The 21,389-nt window shown below is 30.6% G+C and overlaps 1 protein-coding gene across 4 annotated transcripts in view; it reads left to right on the forward strand.

Moving 5' to 3' along the window:
* Positions 1 to 18,397, forward strand: part of LOC139989779 (paired box protein Pax-6) — a 150,917-nt gene extending 132,520 nt beyond the window's left edge. For 2 of the 4 annotated variants that reach the window (XM_072008383.1, XM_072008382.1), the window contains exons 7-10: positions 2,931 to 3,190; positions 6,515 to 6,828; positions 7,866 to 8,176; positions 12,178 to 18,397. In XM_072008383.1, coding sequence (XP_071864484.1) covers positions 2,931 to 3,190; positions 6,515 to 6,828; positions 7,866 to 8,176; positions 12,178 to 12,272 — 980 coding nt within the window. In that variant the 3' untranslated portion in view covers positions 12,273 to 18,397. Of the gene's footprint in view, positions 1 to 2,930; positions 3,191 to 6,514; positions 6,829 to 7,865; positions 8,261 to 12,177 lie in introns of all 4 variants that reach the window. The other 2 variants (XM_072008385.1, XM_072008384.1) reach the window with 2 other exon arrangements.
* Positions 18,398 to 21,389: the final 2,992 nt, after the last annotated feature.

The raw sequence follows: 21,389 nt of genomic DNA on the forward strand, positions 1-21,389 counted from the left end.
TGGTAATACATCACTAAACTGTAGATTTTTTTGTATTTATAGGAAATTTAAAGCTGCAGGAATATATAAAATGCACGTAATGGGCAAAAATATATAAAATATTTATCGTATAGTATTCGTTATAATATTTAATAGATTAATTTAATAAGGTAAAGAAGAAATGAACGTTTCGTTTGATGATTTTGAAAGATAACAAGTTTGTTAATGTGTTTTAGTTTAAGTATGAGAAATCAGTAAAAAACTGTATTTTAAATTTTGTAACCTTTTTATTTATAAAATAAATTATGTTAAATACGTAAAATAAATAAAATTGTATTTATTAAATTCAATTAAATACAATTTATTCAATGGTAAATTTAAAATAAAAATAGAATTTAATATTTCAAGCATAGCACTCAAATTTACTATATCTTTACCATATCTTTCCTATATGGTCTTCATAATCATACTAACTAAAAGTGCTTTTAATCTGGTACAACATAAAACAGTTGCTAAAATTCCGACTTTAACCAATTCATCAACTTTATATATGATATCACATAGTCATTTTTTATGATTATATGTAGTAACTAATAAGTTAAAAATTTCATGTTAAAGTAGAATGTAGAATAGGATCTTCCAATAGACGTATTTAGTACAGTATTTATTATTAATTCTAAGATAAAATGTATTAACGCGTCAACAATGAATTAGCATCTGCCTAATCCACGGTACAAAACGATACAGCAGACTCCCAAAATAAGCGAAGAAAGACCTAACTCAGACAGTAAGTGTCGGAAAAGAAGCGACAAGGCTCGACAGAAACGGGTAGCTCGACCCTATCGAGAAGTTGTTATCAGGTTTCCATTAACGCGTCGAAGACTCCAAAGCAAAGACTCGAAAGTGAAGATTATCGTCCCAAGAAGTGAAACAAAGAAGAGACTACGACGAAGGTGAAAATTAAAGCAAGAAGGTGAAAGATAGAAGCCAGAGATAAAAAGGGGAAGCAAAAAGAATAGCAGAACTGGAAGAGCAAAGGGAAGAAGAAGAAGACAGAGACAGACAGAGAGAGAGAGAGAGAGAGAAGATGGCACTTTGCACGGATGACAGAGGCGTATCGTGCAAGGGAGAACAGGGACACTGGCGTCGGGACGCTCGGCGTCTTATCGTGCGTCCCTCTTTCCCTAGCCAGCCATTCCACCAGCTCCCCCACCCTCCCCCCAGTGCAACCCCCAGGCAGTTCTCGTCGTCGAGCCAAAACCCAGTGACGCCTCGACGCACTCACCCAGAAACCGACGATAAGGTTCGCCCAGCAACGCCTCCTTTCCCTCGAATCCTCCCCCTCGCGTTTCTACATGCACGTATACATGCACGAGACCGTGCACGCACGTGGATATTTATATAAGAAAACTGACGAAGGCCTCTGTCGACGACCCTCGAAAAAGAAGGAACGAAGAGGGAGAGGGTCAGTAAAAACTCGCGACGTTGTATGGGATCGATAGAGTTTGGGGATCAATTTAGAGAGGATTTTGCGTGATTCGCGATTATTTTTTTGCCAGGGGAGGAGAAAATTTTGATAGGGAGAAATATAACTACATAGAAACTAGATTGGAAGTATTATCAGATTATTATAAATTAGTAGTAGTATTACATAATCTACTGTATCGTTATATATAGTAAATATATTTATAATTCATAATATATGGTATATAGTAAATATTATTTTATTGGTATATTTTATTCCGTAAACTTTCTTTGTAGTGTGAGACAAATAGCGATGAATTTTATTTTTAAATTTCTCAATTCAACATAGAACTTAATTTTCTGTGGAAATCTATTTTAAATCAATTAATTATATAAATTATTGGTATGATTCATGTTTGAAGGTAAAGTTATAGGTATTTTTAAGTTAAGTTTAACGAGTTTTTGATTGAAATTTTTTAATTTTTTAATCCTTTTCGAAAAACATGTCATGAAAAATGAAATTACAATTACACAAGAATCAATGGATATAAAATTTTATTCGAAATGAACACCATTAGTTCCAATTATTTTACATCAGTGAATAACTCCATAATTCGTTTGCTGTCTCATTTGTGCTTTTATATAATTTATATGTATTCGGCTTGAAATGAAACACTTTATGCGGATAACCTTTAAAAAACATACCAATAATTATAAACCAATAAATTATTATAATAAACCTCTACGTACATATTTTAACAGGGAACTATAATATGAATAATTAATTGATACATTAATTTCTTCTTACCATCTGGATATTTTCAATTATTAACAATTGTGAGTTAATCTCAAAACTTTGATATCGTATATTGTTAATTCATAAATTCCTCTCTTCTGTTAATTATCCCGTTAGATATAGAAACACATTTACTTTATCTGAATATCTCTTTTCATGTCTAATTGTTTAATTTATATTATCTTAATTGTCCCTTTTATTCAGGATTTCAGGAAAACGCTTTTATACAGGTAATCTGAATATTAAACTAGGTATATCTGTTAATAAAATAACAGATAGATCGATAACTTATTGAAAAATGAAAGAACATAATATGTATATCACTAACCCAACTTAAAATCATAATTATAAAATGAACATTTTAATATTTGATAGGAATTCGTAACAAAACAAACTTTTCTAACCGCCCAATACAATATCAACAGTATTCACATACCATAAAAAACATTTATATACATGTATATTGTACGTGTTACGTAAAACATTTAGAACTGTAATGAGACACGATTGTCATGATTATACTGGTTTCTCAACCAATCTGAAAATGTACATATATAGAAATTGCAAGACATTTGCTGTAAACGTATATACATTTAGTAAAAGATTAATATACCGCATAAACAGCCATCTTAAATGTATAATAAATGTTAAAAGTTAACTCATAAGTATAAGTTGTTAACTTATTTTATAGTTGCAGAACTGGAGGGTGGTGCACATTCGGACGAAACGAACAGTGGAGGTGACAACAGCAACGCCGGAAGTGTATCCGGAGGCACGGACGACGATCAGGCGCGTCTTCGCTTAAAAAGGAAGCTTCAAAGGAATCGTACAAGCTTCAGTAACGAGCAAATCGATGCTCTTGAGAAGGAATTTGAGAGAACGCATTATCCAGACGTTTTCGCCAGGGAGAGACTCGCTGGAAAGATTGGTCTACCGGAAGCTCGAATACAGGTGACTACATATATATATTCTCTAACTACATACAGTGACCCGCATTAATGTTCAGGCACCACGATTTGCAGAACATTATTATTATAAATATCTATTTCTAATAATTAACTAGTTATCTATTTTTTAATATATTAAAACAAATATTGCAGTTAATAGAAACATATATTTTATCTAATGTACATATTTTTTCTAAATAAGAAATAATAAGCTAATAAATGCCCGAATATTAATGGGAGTTACAGTATATTAAATAAGTTTTCAAGTATAATTGATTATAATAATTTTTTTTCTAACACTTTTGTTTTTTATTATTCGTCTTCAAATCAAAGGTGAATCGCCTATCATTATAATATAAAGAATTTCTTTTAATGAAGCAACGAATTCTTCATCCCTTACTATTAAACCTTTAAAATACTAAGTATAATATAGTTATTGTATAGTTACTTTATTACACAGCATGTATACCTAATCGTACACGCAGACACAACATATTAGTTTATAAGTAGGAAACAAAATTCAAATGAAAATTTGTCCGGCTTCTTTTGTAAATCCCATTGTTTATATAATTTTTCAGTTTGCGATAAATTTTAAACAAAATTAAAAAGAATAAACACTTGCATGATTTTAGTAATTGCAAACGTAGAAAAACTGATACCAATCGTATTTATTGGTTTAGTATATCCTTAATACCTCATTGAAAATAATAGGTTTTTTCATCTAAAAACATTATCCTTATAGTCTCTGACGAATCCTACATTAGTGATTTACTTGTTTGACAACTAATATAATTACTGAATAATCGCTATATATTTATATTTCTTGTGATAATCATTTTGCTATACTACTATTATATAAAGGAAAGAATATTATGCTTTTATAAACAAAACATACCTACTTACATATTTTCACTTTTAGGAAGCAAAACTAATTTCGACTACCATAATATTCATAATTGTTTTGTAACTTATATAAAAAACGAAGCGGTGAATATATTTTATAATACCATATTAAAAATTAAATATCGGCACTACTAATATGTTAAAATTCCTAATGTATTTCAATTTGCAGGCTGTAAGACTATAAGCACAGAAGTCCTACATCTAATAGGCTGTTGCGGAATCGGCTTTCTTCCTCAATCACGTTTATTTGTTTACATTATTACTGTATAATTACAAACTGTCTCATTTAAATCGATCCCTCCGAATATCTCTGAAATTATTCATGACATCGGAAAATATTGCAAACAAAAATTGAATGGTTTCGAGGGAGACATAATGTGAAATAGTATTTCTGTAGGTAGAAACATACAGATCAACTTTATTTATTTTAATGAAACCATACATTTTTTAATACATCAATCGATCTATCTTGGTATTCTTTCTAAAAAGTAATTTATCTATTTATGTCGAAAAACTATTAGTTTTTACAATATATGTCAGAGATGAAAGAACACCTGGTCTCCCCTTTGGAATTCTTTGGAAAATTCCTAATACTATAGTCTATAAATTAACCCAAATATAATTGTCCGAGACTGAGATAATGAGCTTAGGCTCGAGGCGACAACTAGTCGCCGAACGTAGCCGCGGTCACGGGATGAACGTTTTACCTAATAAAGGTATAGAATAATTGTATAGCTCTCCTTAAAAAGAAATAATTGTAGAGACACTTGACAGTAAACATTCCAATGGTCTCTGCTCCGTTGCTCGTCACACGCAGACCCTATTCTTCGGGCACGATGATTACCAGATGTCGATGCATCTCCACAGGACATGTTCAGCTAGCCTGAGGACCCGCTATAAATCTTAGGATTTAGTTAACTAAGGTTTTTCAAACGCACAAACAGTCTTTATTCTAACAGTCCTTAACTCCACTACGAGAAGGTACGGGAAATCTGCTTTTCTCACGAACGACGTTTCCCGCTAGCAACTTTCTCTCAAGGGCGACTAGCATCTTTCTCTAACCACCAACATAGAAATTAACCAATTAACAGCAACGTCCATTTCCCTCACTTTCCGAGCGAAGGTTTTCCTCGACGAATCCGATGATCTCGTGTCCTTAGACACACTCCATCATAGTTTTCCTCTGCAGCATCACCGCGACGGAAAACACATTCTCTCGTGCGATCTCATCAGTGAGTAAAACAACGACTTTTGCGATCTGTGGATACTTCACGTTTCTAACAAAGAGTCAGACTTAGACTTTGGTGGAAAGTACATTATGCTATCCCGTTGACCGCGGATTCGTTATCGAACCTAAGACAATTGTCATTAGTGTCTAATCACCGCGGTTACTTGTCCATTCTGTGATACTCACACTTGTGCTAATCAACATTACCTCGATTGTATAACAACGATAGCTAGTTCCAATGAAGATTCATTACACGCCCCTAACTCTAATCATAATGAGAACCCGACACATATATATTTCTCCTCTAATGTATTAAAAGATATATGGTTTCATTTAAAAAAATAAAGTTATGTCGCAAGAACTACTACTGACATTAAATTATGTCCACATCAGAATCATTTAACTTTTGTTTAAAACATTTTTCGGTATCACGAATGTTTTTGGAGATATTCGCAGCGATCGATTGAAAGAATATACTTCGTGTGCAATATGAAATATTTTTGGGGCAATTGTTTCGAAATATCCACTTTGTACGAAGTTCAAAAAACGTCTGACCGCTTTCTGTATTTAGTCAATATTCCAAATATCGATAGAAATTAAATTATTAAATATCGAAAAAGCGGTCATTTCGCCAATTTTTACAATGATACACATTAGCTTTGACGTTGCACATTGTGACTATTAAATTCTTGTAACAATATGTTACAAAAATCTATACAGAATCACCTGTAATTCTCCATTTTCTAATAACTTAATAATTTATCATCAAACACACTTCCAAGAGGCATGAATCTACGTAACATAAAATTCACATATATGTAGTATTTATTATAGTATTTGCATCAAATAATTAAATCCAAGTATATTAGATTTCGTATGATTTAGGAGTACTTTCATGTGACAAATATTTGATACTATGAGATTGAAACGCAGAACCTGATAAAATAACGCTTCATTGGAAAATAAGGATATATGTGAATATTTTTTGTAGCCACGGTAAATCCCAAAGAATGCACTGTACATATCCCAAATTTCCAATTTGCCAATTCCCTACTATCGAGTTCGCGTCATCTTTAGAATATCGCGCAAAAAAATATAAAACAGTAAAAAAAATACTCCGGACGACCGAAATTAAGCGGAACCTGTAGCCTAGCGATTGACCTGTATCTTCGTCTGTCTTCTCGTTCACTAACTCAGGTGTGGTTTTCGAATCGGCGGGCGAAGTGGCGGCGCGAAGAGAAATTGCGCACGCAACGGAGGGACAACCCGCAACACCAGCAGTCACAACAGCAACAGCAACAACAACAACAGTCGCAGCAGCAGCAACAACAGCAACAGCACGCCGGAGGTGTGAGTCTAGTTGGCGCTGGCCATCCAACACCGCCGCCAGCCTCGGGTATTTTGGCTAGTCAACCACCCCCGCAAGCACCTCCCTCTCCACCCAGGATACATCATGGTTTCGCGCCCACAGCCGTTTATCCAGGAATACCAAGCATGCCTGATTCATACAGGTGAGAATTAACATGATTTGCTAACGCATTCGCTGCCAAGCGTCGGTTCTGACGTAAGAACTTTAATTGGACGCCGCCTAATTAAATATTAATAATTTCTAAGACTCCATAGCTAAACATAGCTAAATAGTAAAATTGATTACTGTTTCAAAGTTGTTGATCGTTTGTTTATCGCTAAACAGACGAAAGTTTTATCTATTATTTGTCATCTAGTGTGATATAAAATAATTTTTTAAAACTCTGCAGGCCATCCAATGGTTTGCAAACCGCTAGAAGCTTTATGGCTGATTTATGACTATGTTAGTCGTCGCGTCGTTAATAGTCTAAAAAAAGATGTAATAAGAGGTAATAAAGCCCTATTCGTTATAAACTGCATATAACTAGTTGTAAATACGAAAAGAGATCTCGTAGAATTACATTAGCCTCAACCAGACATAGATTTTGAAAAAACTTAAAATCACGTTTTCAGTAGGTGATAACTTGAGAAGTTAAAAATGACGTAGAAACGTCAGAAAAGACGTCACCGGCTACGAATGTGTCAAATAGAGTTCGATATTTAAATAATACAAAGCTTCCTAAACTTCTATAGGCCGAAACGCACTTTTGAAAACGACAATTCTTTGCGACCCGCTTGGAAAAAAAAATATAATCTACACATCCATATTCGATATCATTATTGAAACTAAAATATATATATTTGGAAATCCTTTCGGTTCAATGACAGACATATATGACAAATGCAAATATTAGTATATATATTCATAGTGGACGACTTTCTATCATAATATAAAACATAATCGAGACATTGCATTATCGAATATTATATTATCAAAATTAACATATATAAATATACATATGCAATACATATATGTATATTATTAGACATCGTAATATTAATATTTTAAAATTGATATACATACATATATTTCACACTCCCTAATCCAACTACATATATCCCACGAGTGCAACTATTATTAGTATGTATACTAGCAGATATCGTATTACCAAAATTAACATATTTTTGTAAAACCTGTCAGCCCAATGACGTCGATGCCGAGTTTCACTATGTCCGGCGGGAGTCAGCAAAACCAGCACACTACCAGCAGCATGTCATCGTTATCAACGAGCGGTGGGATGGGCCCCATGGGCATGACCGTGGGCATGACGGTGGGACCGAGTCCCGGAGCGTGTCTTCAACAACGAGACAACGGATACTCGTGTGGTGTGGCTCGCCCACCGAGTTACGAGCCTCTTCATCTTGGATACGGGGCACGGCCCACGTGCAGCCCCACTCAACCATACCATACCGCGGGCCTGAACCAGTACAATCAAAACACCAGCTCCACCGGTGAGTGTCTACCGCACTCACTGCACTCGCTGCTTGCACTTTAGCCGATGGACTACCACGGATAACACGCTATTCAACCTCCCGGTAATGGATTATACTCGCTTCTGCGTTACCCAAGCTGTTTTTATCGTTACAGAACTCCATTTGCAATCTATACAGTGCATTCGGTCTAACGCGACGCACGATTTTTCAACCATTTACGGCTATGTAACGAAATTTTTACGGAATGTAACGAAAGTTTTAAAGCAAAATTTACCATAACATAAGTTGAAGATCGTTTACTTTCAAAGCGAAACCAAGGTAGCCTCGGGATTTATAAAAGGGACTACATATGTTGTTTCTTATTATTAGGTTGTCCGAAAAGTTTCTTTCGTTTTATAAGATGATAATAGATGACCAACAATTTCTGTTTTATATTATTTTATTGAATTAAGTATGATACATTTCGTCATATTTTTATTATTATGTTCGTGCATAATTCAATAAACTAATATAAAACAGAAAACATGCGGAAATACTATTTCCTTATAAAACGAAAGAAACTTTTCGAACAACCTAATACATTGTAGTGGTCATTAAAACAAACTCAAGAAACATGTTACGTGATATTTTTATTTGCAAAATGGAAATAGTAAATAATACTTAACTTTTCAACACATCTTATTTTTAACACGTTGCCTGGCTGTGTGAAATTTCAACTATATGGAAAAGCTACGTTTTTTAGTTAAAACTACATTCACTGGCATTTAAGGTTTAGAAATCCTTATCACTATCCTATTCAAGGGTAAAACAGTTGCAGTCAGAAGGAACTATATAAATAGATTATGATTATTGTAACAATCAACGGTATAAACATATTTAAACTGGTTTAGATTACCGAATGTAAACAATAGACATAAAACGTCGTTTGAAAGCGATTTTCAATTTATGACGTTTTAGTGTAATAAAATAACTAAAAATTAAATATAAAGGAACCACACTTTATTTTAAAGCATGTTCAAAGTGCGTTACGTGGCTGCAATAGTATCACCCTGTATATGTACTTATGAATATGTATGAATGTTGTTGTCTCTGTTAGCCTCTAAATCAAGTTTGGATGGCTTGGGCGGTTCTTAGATTAGAGAGTTTCACCATATGGTAATTCAAGTTTAATAATATGATTTTTCTGATTTTTATCATTTTTGGAGGATTTTAAAGAGAAACGGTACCTTGAAAGATGATTCACTGTATTAATCTAAGTAATCTAGATTTAATTTTGGTAACTATTCAGGAAAGGGCACACCTCGCCAATTTCGATGACCTTAAAATATGTTGTCAAGTGTAACATCTGTACAATTTTTTCCTATACATATAACATCCACTCAGCTTCAATTTTCAAGTTATAAAGCAGTCTATGTTTAGAAATATATGTATTAATTAACAATTTATTTTATATATTTTTATACTATAAACAATTTGTCAACGGTGGTAAATATATTTGTTAAGATTTTTGATAAATTGAAGATTAAAATAAACTGCGACATTCCATATATCAATCGATTCATCGAAAAGTATTTCATGCTAGCTTTGTCAGAACTACTTTACTACTTTAGTACAACCTATAACCCATTCATTGTTCTTTATTCATTTATACAGTATTAAAAATGGTTGTTTTTTTTATAGATGAATTAGATAAATTTAGTTTAGACTACACGAAACCGCAACAGAATACCCCAGAATGAAATATAATCATAAAATTAATTTAACTGAAATTTTATTGAAACTCTTTGGGAATATCTTGGGAACTGTGGCCGAAAGGCCATTATTATACATAATATACATATTATACAATGACATATTATACAGTATTATACATATCTATAGGAAAATGAAACGAGAATATTTCAAAATCATCGAAATCGGTGAGATGTACCCTTTTCTGAATAATTATCATAATTTTTTAATGCATGCTATTTTGAGCAGTACTGGTCAATTCTTTTAGTGGCCATTTCTTCCCTTAAATATACATATGTAAAATGTAAATAATATGTAAATAAAAACTTATTTTTTATTCTTCATAGTCCTATCGTATACTCGCAAAACTTCACTAAAGCGCAGTTAAGTTATAATAAAACAAAGTATTTATCTTTTTTTAAATTATTATTTTATTATTATGTTTCTTAAAAATATGGACAAAACCATAAGTAGTTCCGGGTAGAACACAATTTAAAGAAATTCTAATGTTAACTGAATATTTTTACACAGATCCTTACGCCTTAAATTATAAAGTTTCATAACTATATATACAAAATACTATAGCTCATGATAGCATGATAAAAGTAGTTTTATCGCAAAGATTCGTAGGTTTCAAGGTGACCAGACTTTTTTTTAGATAATGTCCTTTAATATATTTCTATGCCCAGAGTACGAGATATAAATTTAAAGAGCTCTGGTAAAAGGTCATTTTAGGTCAGAAAAGGTCGTACGTTAATGATGAGAATATGGTCACTTGTTAATCATTAATATGATATTGAACGTGATTATGAATATTTTTATTTAACAATAATCATTCTTCACAAGCTAGTGTTTTATTAATAAAAAAATAATAAAAAGTAATAAGAATAAATTAATAAATAAATTTTAAATATTAAAAATTAGAAAAAAATTAGAAAATTAGGAAATAAGAATACTAACGAAAAGACTGATCATTGATTTTATATGTTCCTGTTTAATTGGCTTCTATTATCTGGTATCTTCACATAGAGAATGAATAGAAATTTCGTAATGTTTAAATTTTACATAATACTTGCCCTTACAATACATAGAAAAGTTTGATTCGATATTATTGTATTAAAATCACTGAAAGGGATGATATTAAAGAGAAAAAAACAATGAGGTATTACAATTCTTAGTTTAACAATTAACAAATTATGTACCTATAAAATTCGCTTGCGGTTCTAAATCTTACTAAAAAACCTGAAAAATGTTAAAAATGTTCAACATTTCAAATATATACTTCAATTGCAAATGTATATATTTTAAATATATCGAGTATATACATATCTAGTTGTTCTTTATGTCACAATAGAGTATATTGTACGATTTATGATCATCTGTCTCACTTTAACAATTTTTTTTAGACTTAAAGAGAGAAATTATAAATATAAGATTTTGCAATTTATCTTCAACTCATAAAGTCGACTACTTTTTATACCTATTTATTTTTATTTTTCAAATTCACTACATCGTGATATAGCACATATACTTCGAAAATTCTTATCTTAAAACATTTTATAGCTTGAATTATTATTTAATATCGTAAATAAAATTCCATCGTTGTGTTAAACTACGCGCCATAGAATTTACTTTGTATACAGAATTATTTGTATGTTTTATTCATGTTTATTACAAATATATTCATCATAATTATTTTTGCATAACTGAAATTATGCTCGGTCCTAGTTCGAATAATAGAACATTAAATTATTCGCATAAACGAAGTTTTACTACATTTGTGAAAGATTTCCATAAGTGTGCGAATACTTTCGTGAGCAACTGTACGTCTAACGATACGTATATAATCTTAACACATTGCGAACGAATAACGAGATAGATATTTACCATTTTGTATTGCGCCTTTAGGAGTTGTTGACAAGATATCTTGCAATTTCTACCTCATCAATCAAGAGCTGTTATTCCGCAGTAACATAAAACACAACATAGTATGCATTACGAATGGAAAAAGAAATGGACGTTTTGCTAAGTATCAGACTTAAAGAAACTTTTAGTACGTGAAAAATTATAATTACCTTTACTTTGAAAATGCATATAATTTTGAAATATTTGTTGAAAATAAATATCTAACATGGCAATGATTTTTAACTACTAACGATTAATAAATAAGTAATTTTGAAGTATTTCATGCAAAAGATAGCTGATCGTAGTCAACAATAAAATATCTGATCCGCAATGTGTTAAGCAATAAAACAAACCCATTGAATAAACGTTAAATCATCTTGCAGGTCTGATATCACCAGGTGTCAGTGTACCGATTGCAGTACCAGGTCAACCAGCACCAGATATGGCAGCGCAATATTGGTCCCCTCGGTTACAGTGACCGTGGTGGTCATCGGTGTCGACATCCTCTCCGTAGGCTTGAGCTTCTTTGACTTACGTTAGTTTTACAAACGTTAGATACAAGAGAACGCAAGGAGAAGACGTTCGAAATCGATGAAAGGGCAGCTCTTGCGATCGTTCAGTAAAATATCGATTCAACTTTCGTCAATGATCGTCGACTGCCTTTGAAAATTCAAAGGCGATCTCTTGAAAATCGTTCGAAGAATATACGAGAAAGGAGAATAAAAAGTAATGACGATGATAAACGTCACGTCTGATACAAGATCTATCAAACATAAAAAAGAACAAGTTTTGCAAAAAGTTTCTTTTATGCGAGATGAAAGTTTTTGCAAATTATTAGACGTGAACGAGTATAAATTATAAATTATGTTCAGTTGCTTTTTCTTCAAGTAATTTTTCATCCGATCTTTTGAAATATATCACTGTTCGTAAGTATTAAGATATTTACAGAACGTGAGGTTAATCTTGAAAATAATTGGGAAATTATTACTACAATCTTTAAGAATTAATATATAGTTTGAAAAACAGATGGAGGTAACAGAATCTCAAGATACATACAAAAATCATATATTTGAAAATTCAAAAACTTTGAAGATTTGAAAATCTAGAAATTTAAAAGTTTGAAAGTTTGAAAATTCGAGGGTTTAGAAAAATTTGGGAATGCTAAATTTGAAAACTTTAATAGTTGGTATTTCAGAAATGCTAAAATTTTGAAAATTCGTAAGTTTGAAAGTTCGTAATTCGAAAATTCAAGAATTTGGAAACTCAAAAATTTGTTAACTCGAAAGTTTGAGAATTCAAAAATCCAAAGACTTATTTATCACTTCGAAAACATAAAAATTCAAAAATTTCAAAATTTGAATATTTAAAAAATCGGAGATTCTAAAATTTGGAGATTTATAAATTCTGAAATTCAAGAATATGTTGTGTCACAGGAACATTAATTCTTAATTAAGATTATCTAATTCAGTACATTCACCTTGTAACTCTTGCAAACTCTTAATATCATTGTCGTACATGCGAAATCATGATCATCTATAATTATTTAGTTAATAATTTAAAGCAATCATTACATCTAGATAGATTTATTAAACCAGAAAATGTCTTGATACTTCTGAACGGAGACTTATCTACGAAAGACAAGAAATTCGAGCTTCGTGAATATCGATCGAGGAGAAAGTGATCGATTGGTAAATATTAATTTCAAAATGCTCGTACACGCCTAAAAGCATGATGACAAGACACTTTTGCCTCGAGCAGACTTACAGAAAGATCATCTTTAGAAGTCTCTTAGTCGTAGACTCGCGTATCGTCGATATTGTAAGAAGAAAATAAAACAAGTCGGGAATTAACATAATCAGTACGTATTGATTATAAAAACAATCAAAACAGCTATGGTAATAGTGTAATGTTTATGCCGTAAACGATTGTAATCTCTTGATCTCTTTTACATTTCTATATAGCTGTTGTATTTTTTCTAATGCTAGAGACCAAAGAAGTTGGATTAAACAAAATTATTTTGCGGAATATGAATTTATTGAATAAAAGTAAAATTTGTGTGAAAGAAATTAAAGCCATATAGTAGAACTGGAAGCATTAATAAATTTTTATACCCATTTGTTATATAATATGAACACATAAACGTCGACTCTTTCGAAACGAATTTTGTTAATAATGGACATGATATAACGATACGAATTATAATACTTAAACATATTTAGGTTATACATAATTCTAAAAATAAAATATAAATAGCTTCATTTATAATGCGTGGACTGCGGATATTTATGCAAATTTCTATTTTTATGAGCATAATTTACAAAATGAAAACTACATAAGTATAATATTATTTTACTTAATAAATATTAGAGAATGCTATACATTCGATATTTTATATTTTATATTTTATATCGAATTAAAATATTTCAATATTTTATATCGAAAGTATATTTTTACATATTATGTGCGTTCTATGTGTCTGAGCATTTTCCAACTTTCCATAGAAATCCGCAGTCTAATGATAGGATCCATGTCTCCCAGTTTTCCAAATGTTATCTTGGACCGTACTATCTCGAAAAAAAACTAATATTCGTAATGTATAATATACCTTTACTTAAAAGGTAAAAAACGGGAGCTTCAAATATCTTAACATATCTTGAAAAATGAAAAAATACTAAAGGGACAATTGATCTTGTATTAAACATTTAAAAAAGTTGTTGATACAGTGAAACCTCGATGACTCGAATCTCAATGGAAAACCTAAAATCTTCGAGTTGTGAAGAGTTTGTCCGATCTATAAGAAAGTTTGATCTGATCTAATAAAAGAGATTTAACAAACGAAAACGGCACCAAAAGAGGCATAATAAATACAAAGATTAACCTTGAAATAGTATCGTTATCACCGGATCATAATTGATCACAACAGATTAGATTTGCGAATTGATTACTTAATTCTAGGATATTCAATATTAGTTTGTGTTCTCTATATGTTATATAATAAATCCTCCTAATGGTCTTTATCATATAAAAATCCAGAATATAAATTGAAATGAAGTACTCTAAAATCAAGTGTCTTAACTCAAACTGTTAAAAATACCACTGACCCAACGATATCAGTTAACACGTTGACTGCCACACCGAAATCACACGTTTTGCTCAGGACATCACGGGAATATTTTTATTATTCAAAGCATATAATGGCAAAGTAATTAGTGATTTAAGACAACATTCTTCCCCAATGGACCGTTTATCTTATTGGTGGACACGAGTGACCACCGTGGCGTCTTGGTAACAGTTGATAGCGATATATTATAACAAGGCTTCGTTTATTTCAACAAACTATTCGCATTCGTTATTTCGTCGTAAGCAAAACGTGCAGAATATATTGTTGGTGTTACGTCGCGAGGCTTGGTATGGTTCGTGTTTCTAACTGTCTCTCGCGGTCCTCCAGCGTCATATATGAATCGTCTCATCTTCCCGACGAAACATACAATGTATCGACGAGCGCATGGTTGCCGCCCGGCCGCGAGTTCCAGAAACGTCAATTTCGGTCCGTTCTTTAATTTCACAAAGAAGTCGGCACCCGTGATCATCGGCGCGAGCGGTGGCGTGATCCGAGCGCGGTGGGAGTCGTCTCCCCGAGAGGACAAGGAATTTATCCTAGGGCAGTCAGTCTCAGTTCAAAATTCATATTGTATACATTGAAAGCCCTGACGAACAAAGTCGCTTAGAATATCGAAAAATATCAAAAGTCAAGTTCTCGGTGCTCTATCTATCAAATCGATCAACCTTCGGGTCAATCACGGTGCTTTCCGACACGACGAAGTCAAACAGTTTCGGTCCACGTAATACTTATTGTAATCTAGTTGGAACATGTAGAAGATATTAGTAAACAGTATTTGCTCATTCTGTGTATGTATGTGCACACTTCTAACTTCGATTATATATATGATTATAAAGCAGCATTTACGATTATTTTTTAGGCTGTGTCTATAATAATATTCGTAGATTACACCTCAAAGATATAGATGCAAACACAGTGCACCGTTAGATACAAGATTTGTTCTCATTTTTTTTTTTTTTTTTTTTTGTTGATATTCTATTAAAAATGTTTAATTGTTCAATGGGCCACTTTTTATTTCAAAGTATCTTTTATTTATCGGTTATATTCAAAATGCCCTAACTGTCTATTTTCATACAATTTTTACAATTGTAAGAAGTTCAAGCGCTCCGGTCATCAATGACCACCGTGGCGTTACAGAAGAAACCGTGGCTGGTCATATATGACCAACGTGGCAGTCAAAGTGTTAAGGATTAATATTGTCCAAATTATAAAAGCTCGAAGAAGAACACATTCAACTTTTAGAGATCTATTATTTGTTTAAAAAAATAAATGGCAGTTTATGTTATATAGATTGTATGTGATGGGCACGCATATGATGCAAGAATCAGAATCATGGCGAGTGCAGATTAAAATACGATTTTTCATTGTAAGACATAGATACGTACGTATATGTATACATATATTACCTATCGATATAGAAGTAAAATTCGACTCGTGACAGAGATTGGGCTTCTTCTAATTCGAGTTATAGAGGTAAAATAACAGTCAAACGCGTAACAAATAATTCGAAGTAAAATAAGTTTATATTTCGATTTTTAGAACTTTTCACAGTAGCGAAAGAGAACATATACAAAAATTGTAGTCTTATAAAGGTTTCCAAACTATGGAGGTTCGAGTTAATCAAGGTATTCGATTGTATACGTGGATTCTCACTTTACCATCAATTTACTTTACCAGTGTTTCATCTGAACCCCCATATAAGTTTTTAACGTTGAAACATGTTTCCTAATTTTCAAATGTTTCTATATGAACCTTAAAAGCAACTGCAAGATAAAAAGATAAAAATTCTTGACTAGGAAATTCCTTTGGTCTCTAATATAATAAATAAAATAGCTCTCAGGAAGTGTGCAATTTTTTTCTTAAATAAAAGAAATCTCTTGTTTGTATCGCGAGTTACGATTACAAAAAGCTTTTATCAATGAGTGAAAATGGCGTCAAATTCGCCAACACCTATGGTAGTCCATGATGACATCATAGATGAAATTTCTTTGTAGTGAACCTACTAGGTACCGAAATTTTTCAATATGTTGTTAGCGGGATTTACGTAACGAAGTGTTTTCGTTTCGATGATAATTAAGTAATTATAGATAGCCAAGGTATATTGGTGTAATACCTTATTATCGACCAGCAGAAATCGAACAACTTATCTATCTAGAAAAAGTCTTTGAGACATTCGGTCAGAACTGGATGTTTAAAATGTTTTGTTATGAGTGGCAATATAACACAGTCATACGAATAAATCAGAAAAATCGGAGGTTAAACATTATTAGACATGTATCACGTTTGAATCTTAATATTTATTTTTCGATTTTTGTTAGCGCTATGTATAATACAGACGATGTTAGGAAAGTTTTGTTTATTTATGTAGAGGTATATTTATTATCACTAGTTAAGATGCCCTTCCTCAATTATTACATAACATTCTATTTTTTTTATCTTTTTGAAAATTCAAGTGAAAAGTATGAAAAAAAAAATTGAAAGTTCAGAAACCTGAAAGTTTGGAAGTGTGAAGTCTGTAAACTCGAAAACTTGGAAATTCAACAATTTGATAATTTAAAAACCTGAAATTTTGGAAAATTGAAAATTTAAAGATTTTAAATATTAAAAATTCAAAAATTCATGAAACAGAAGATTTGAAAATTTGATAATTCGTAAATTCCAAAATTTACTCTATAATTATAAATCTTAATACTTCGATCAAGTTTAATATATAATGACTACTATTTTTGTTGTTTGTAATTATGTTGTATTTTTTGATTCCAAAATTTAAAAAAAAATCTTTCCTAACATCTGACGTATGTATTTTCTTACAAGAAAACATTGTGCATAAATATTTATCATTCTTCGATGTAAACCAAGTTTAATTCCAAGCGTCGTTATTTTCTCCGACTACGAGGCCACAATTTTACTTATCATAACATAAATTAAAGAAAAAATAATTCATATCCGAATCAGAGCAGCGAACAATTCAAAGAAGAAAAGAATTTGTTTGAAAACTTAAGAGGAAAAAGTTGTAGAATAAAATTCGCGGAATAATTATTTTTGCGGAAAAACAACAATAATGAAAAAGAAAAAATAGACGAGAATGGTATCGTTAAAGAAAAAAATCTCGTTAGCAATCAAGAGTCTCGCAGAGATTTTAAACCACAGTTTCTTAGACGTAATTTCTATAGGCGAATAAATAAAACAAAAAAACGGAGAGCGTAAAAAAGCATAGTTTTTAAGTCGGTATTATTTATATTCGTGTAAGGAGTCGGAAAGAAGCAAGAGTAATTGAACGTTTGTTGTGTGTACATCGTAAAGAATATCTTCACATTTATATTATAGTTGATTCTAATCCCCCAAATATCCGATTAAAAAGCGAGGTCGAACTCATGATTTATATCCGGTGCAAGATTTTGATCAACCAGAATGATGCGAAACCAGGTATGTTAACCGTACGATTATGCATTCAAAATAAATAGTGTGTGCATTTAAGTAATCTTCGATTTTACCACTTACCTTACAATTCAAAGTTCCATCTTATTTTTCTTCAATTCTTCATTTTTTACAGGAGAATACTAATTTAACAATACATATCCATATTACATCTATGCGTTATAGATTCGGTAAAATCTATCAAATAATTTATCAATTACTAATACTTATTATTAATAACTAAAATTGAAAATAAGTTATACCAACATATTTAAAATAACATAAAAGATATTATAACAAATATTAATAGTTAATTAATAGATGTTATAGAAGAGACTTGGCGTTTATTTCAAGCTTCTACAATTATCTGTATTTTATTTTACTTTTTTAGCTTATATTAGGTTGAAAATAATTAATACTAAATAGTATCTTTTCATACAACAAAAACTATATAATATGTACGTAGTTACGCTCCTGCCGCACTGACAACGAGTGCTCTCCTTCTCGCTTTTATTTTTAAACACTATTTATATCAAACAAATAATTTATTTCGACATATATGTATGTATTTATTTCGGACAATAATAGTTATCTTTATCCAAAAGGGAAGAGATTTCGTAATAAAATATTTATTTCTTCAACATCTTGATTATAGAGCGTTACTTTTTACGCATGGATGTTCTTAATATTAATTTCTTAAGAATCAAGCCTATTTTAATTTTTGAAACTAATTTTGAAGTACTTTAAATAAACTATATACGTATTAATCTTCGATTGCATTATTCTTTGAAATATAATGAAATATTTTGAAATTGTTAATTTATATGCCACGAAATCATAGAAACATAATTTTTAAAACCCGTTTTATTTCCCTTAAGAATTTTTATTTGAGAAAAACCACTTCAACATATATGTTTTGAACATGTGAAATAATATTTCGAAACAATTATTTTATTTATTATTTTCTAAATGACTAAATATTCGAGTCTTTTATTTAAAAAAATACAAGTATGCTAAAAGAAATGTATCAGTCCGTACAAAAGAGAAAATCAAATTTATTCTGAAGCTATGTTGAAAAAAAGAAATGCGATTTTTATGTCATTCCATATAAAACAAATAAATACAATTTCCTTCTTAATATCATTTCACAAAATTATTAATTAATATCTATATATTTTAATTTTGAATAACACTTACCTTAGAAATTCTCAGTATAGAATATTTCGATATTCTTAAATATTTGATTATATTGAATTATATCAGGTTATACAAAGTATAAAATGAAATCTACTTAAATTTTTAAATAATTCATAACTCAGACATTTTCAAATATAAGTTACTATCATAAAATTACAATTACAAAATACTACTAAAATACATATTACAACACTACTTTAATTGATTACTTTAAGAATAATGAATTCGAGTTTTCCTTCATCATTCCTACATCTCAATTTTAAAAAGTACCAATAAATCAATATAACAGAATTTATAATAAAGGAAAACAAACATAACGTGCAGTAGTTCGCGAATGTAACAATCGTATGTTTGTTCCAATTTAATACTTCTTTGGCACAATCGCATCAGAAGGTACCTCGATCTGTAGAAATACCAAATGACCAACAGTATGAACGATCTACAAATTCGTTTAACTTTCGGAGAAACAACATGGAATTTGTTGACCTTCTAATTCCTACCACAAGATTCATATAGAATAAAATGTAGGCAACAATTTTCACAAAATTTGGTTTATTCGTCTAAGCACAGGTGTAACTTGATTGTAAGCGTATAGGTTTGTAGTTTGATTAAAAGAGAATTGAATATCACTTAAAAATGTAAAAATTTCACATTTTAAAAAAGTGTTCAAATCTTTTGTACCAATTCATCTGGAATTAAAATTTACTTGAATTAAAAAATTATTACTTAATTAATCTATAGTTATTTTTTAAATACTTTTTAATTATTTTCAATCGTCATTCATGTTATGTTACTTTCTTTTAATAAAGTTTATTTTTTCATCCATACTTTTTTGATAATTTATATTTTCGATATTTTACGAAACTTTTCTTTTTGAACAAATATCTAACTCATTCAATCATTTTGAAATTGATAACAAAATTAAAAGTATAAATTGTTAATATTACAGTAAAACTACTGACAATACTAGCAAGATGTCAGAGAACTCTTCCATTCAATTCAAAGTTTCGTAATATATCTAAAATAGAATAGATCAAAGAATTTCACATTAAACAGACATGTATACACATTGATACTATCTTATTAGTTGTTATTATTTTTCATAGAATACAAAATTTTGGACAAATTAATCCTGCTGTAATTTTATAATAATCAATTATATCTTAATCTCGATTCAATTTCAATCGATTTTGAAAAATCTTTAGCAAAAGCGAAATTTAAATCATTTTACACAACGAAGAATGTAATTGACATTTTGAAGTCCAATATTGGTCTTCAAATATTTTTAATTTAATAAATGTTCTAGTTTTTTACTGCTAATTAACAAGCATCATTATTTAAAAATTTACTCATCTCGACACATTATTTATAATTTGTCTCAACTTTTTTTGATAATCATTTAAGATTCTGCAAACGATGTTAAACGACGAAAAGTATTGCTCCAAAATAAAAATAATTTGAATGAAAAATAATTGCAAAAACGTTGGATAGCAAAAAATATGCTTAAAGGCGATGTTCCTCTAACAACATATTTTTAAGAAATATGGAGATGCGATCAAATATTATTCGTTAAGTATCTCATTCTACACGAGAATAAAATATTCTCAGCATCTTGTTTAAATTATTTAATTATTTATATACAGAGTAATTAAATTAATCGTGTAATTTTGACTGTTATAAGAAAAGACATTTCAGGGAAAAGTCACATGATATACATTTCATATAAAAAAATCAGAGTTATAAGTCATTTGGTGACTTAAAATTAGATGAATTATCCTGTATAATAGGAATGTTAAAAAATCAAGTATCTTACACTTTAAAAACTTACGATGTCTACTAAAAAGAATAAAAAATGTTCAA

This window comes from Bombus fervidus, chromosome 8, assembly GCF_041682495.2.
Source record: "Bombus fervidus isolate BK054 chromosome 8, iyBomFerv1, whole genome shotgun sequence".
Taxonomy (NCBI): domain Eukaryota; kingdom Metazoa; phylum Arthropoda; class Insecta; order Hymenoptera; family Apidae; genus Bombus; species Bombus fervidus.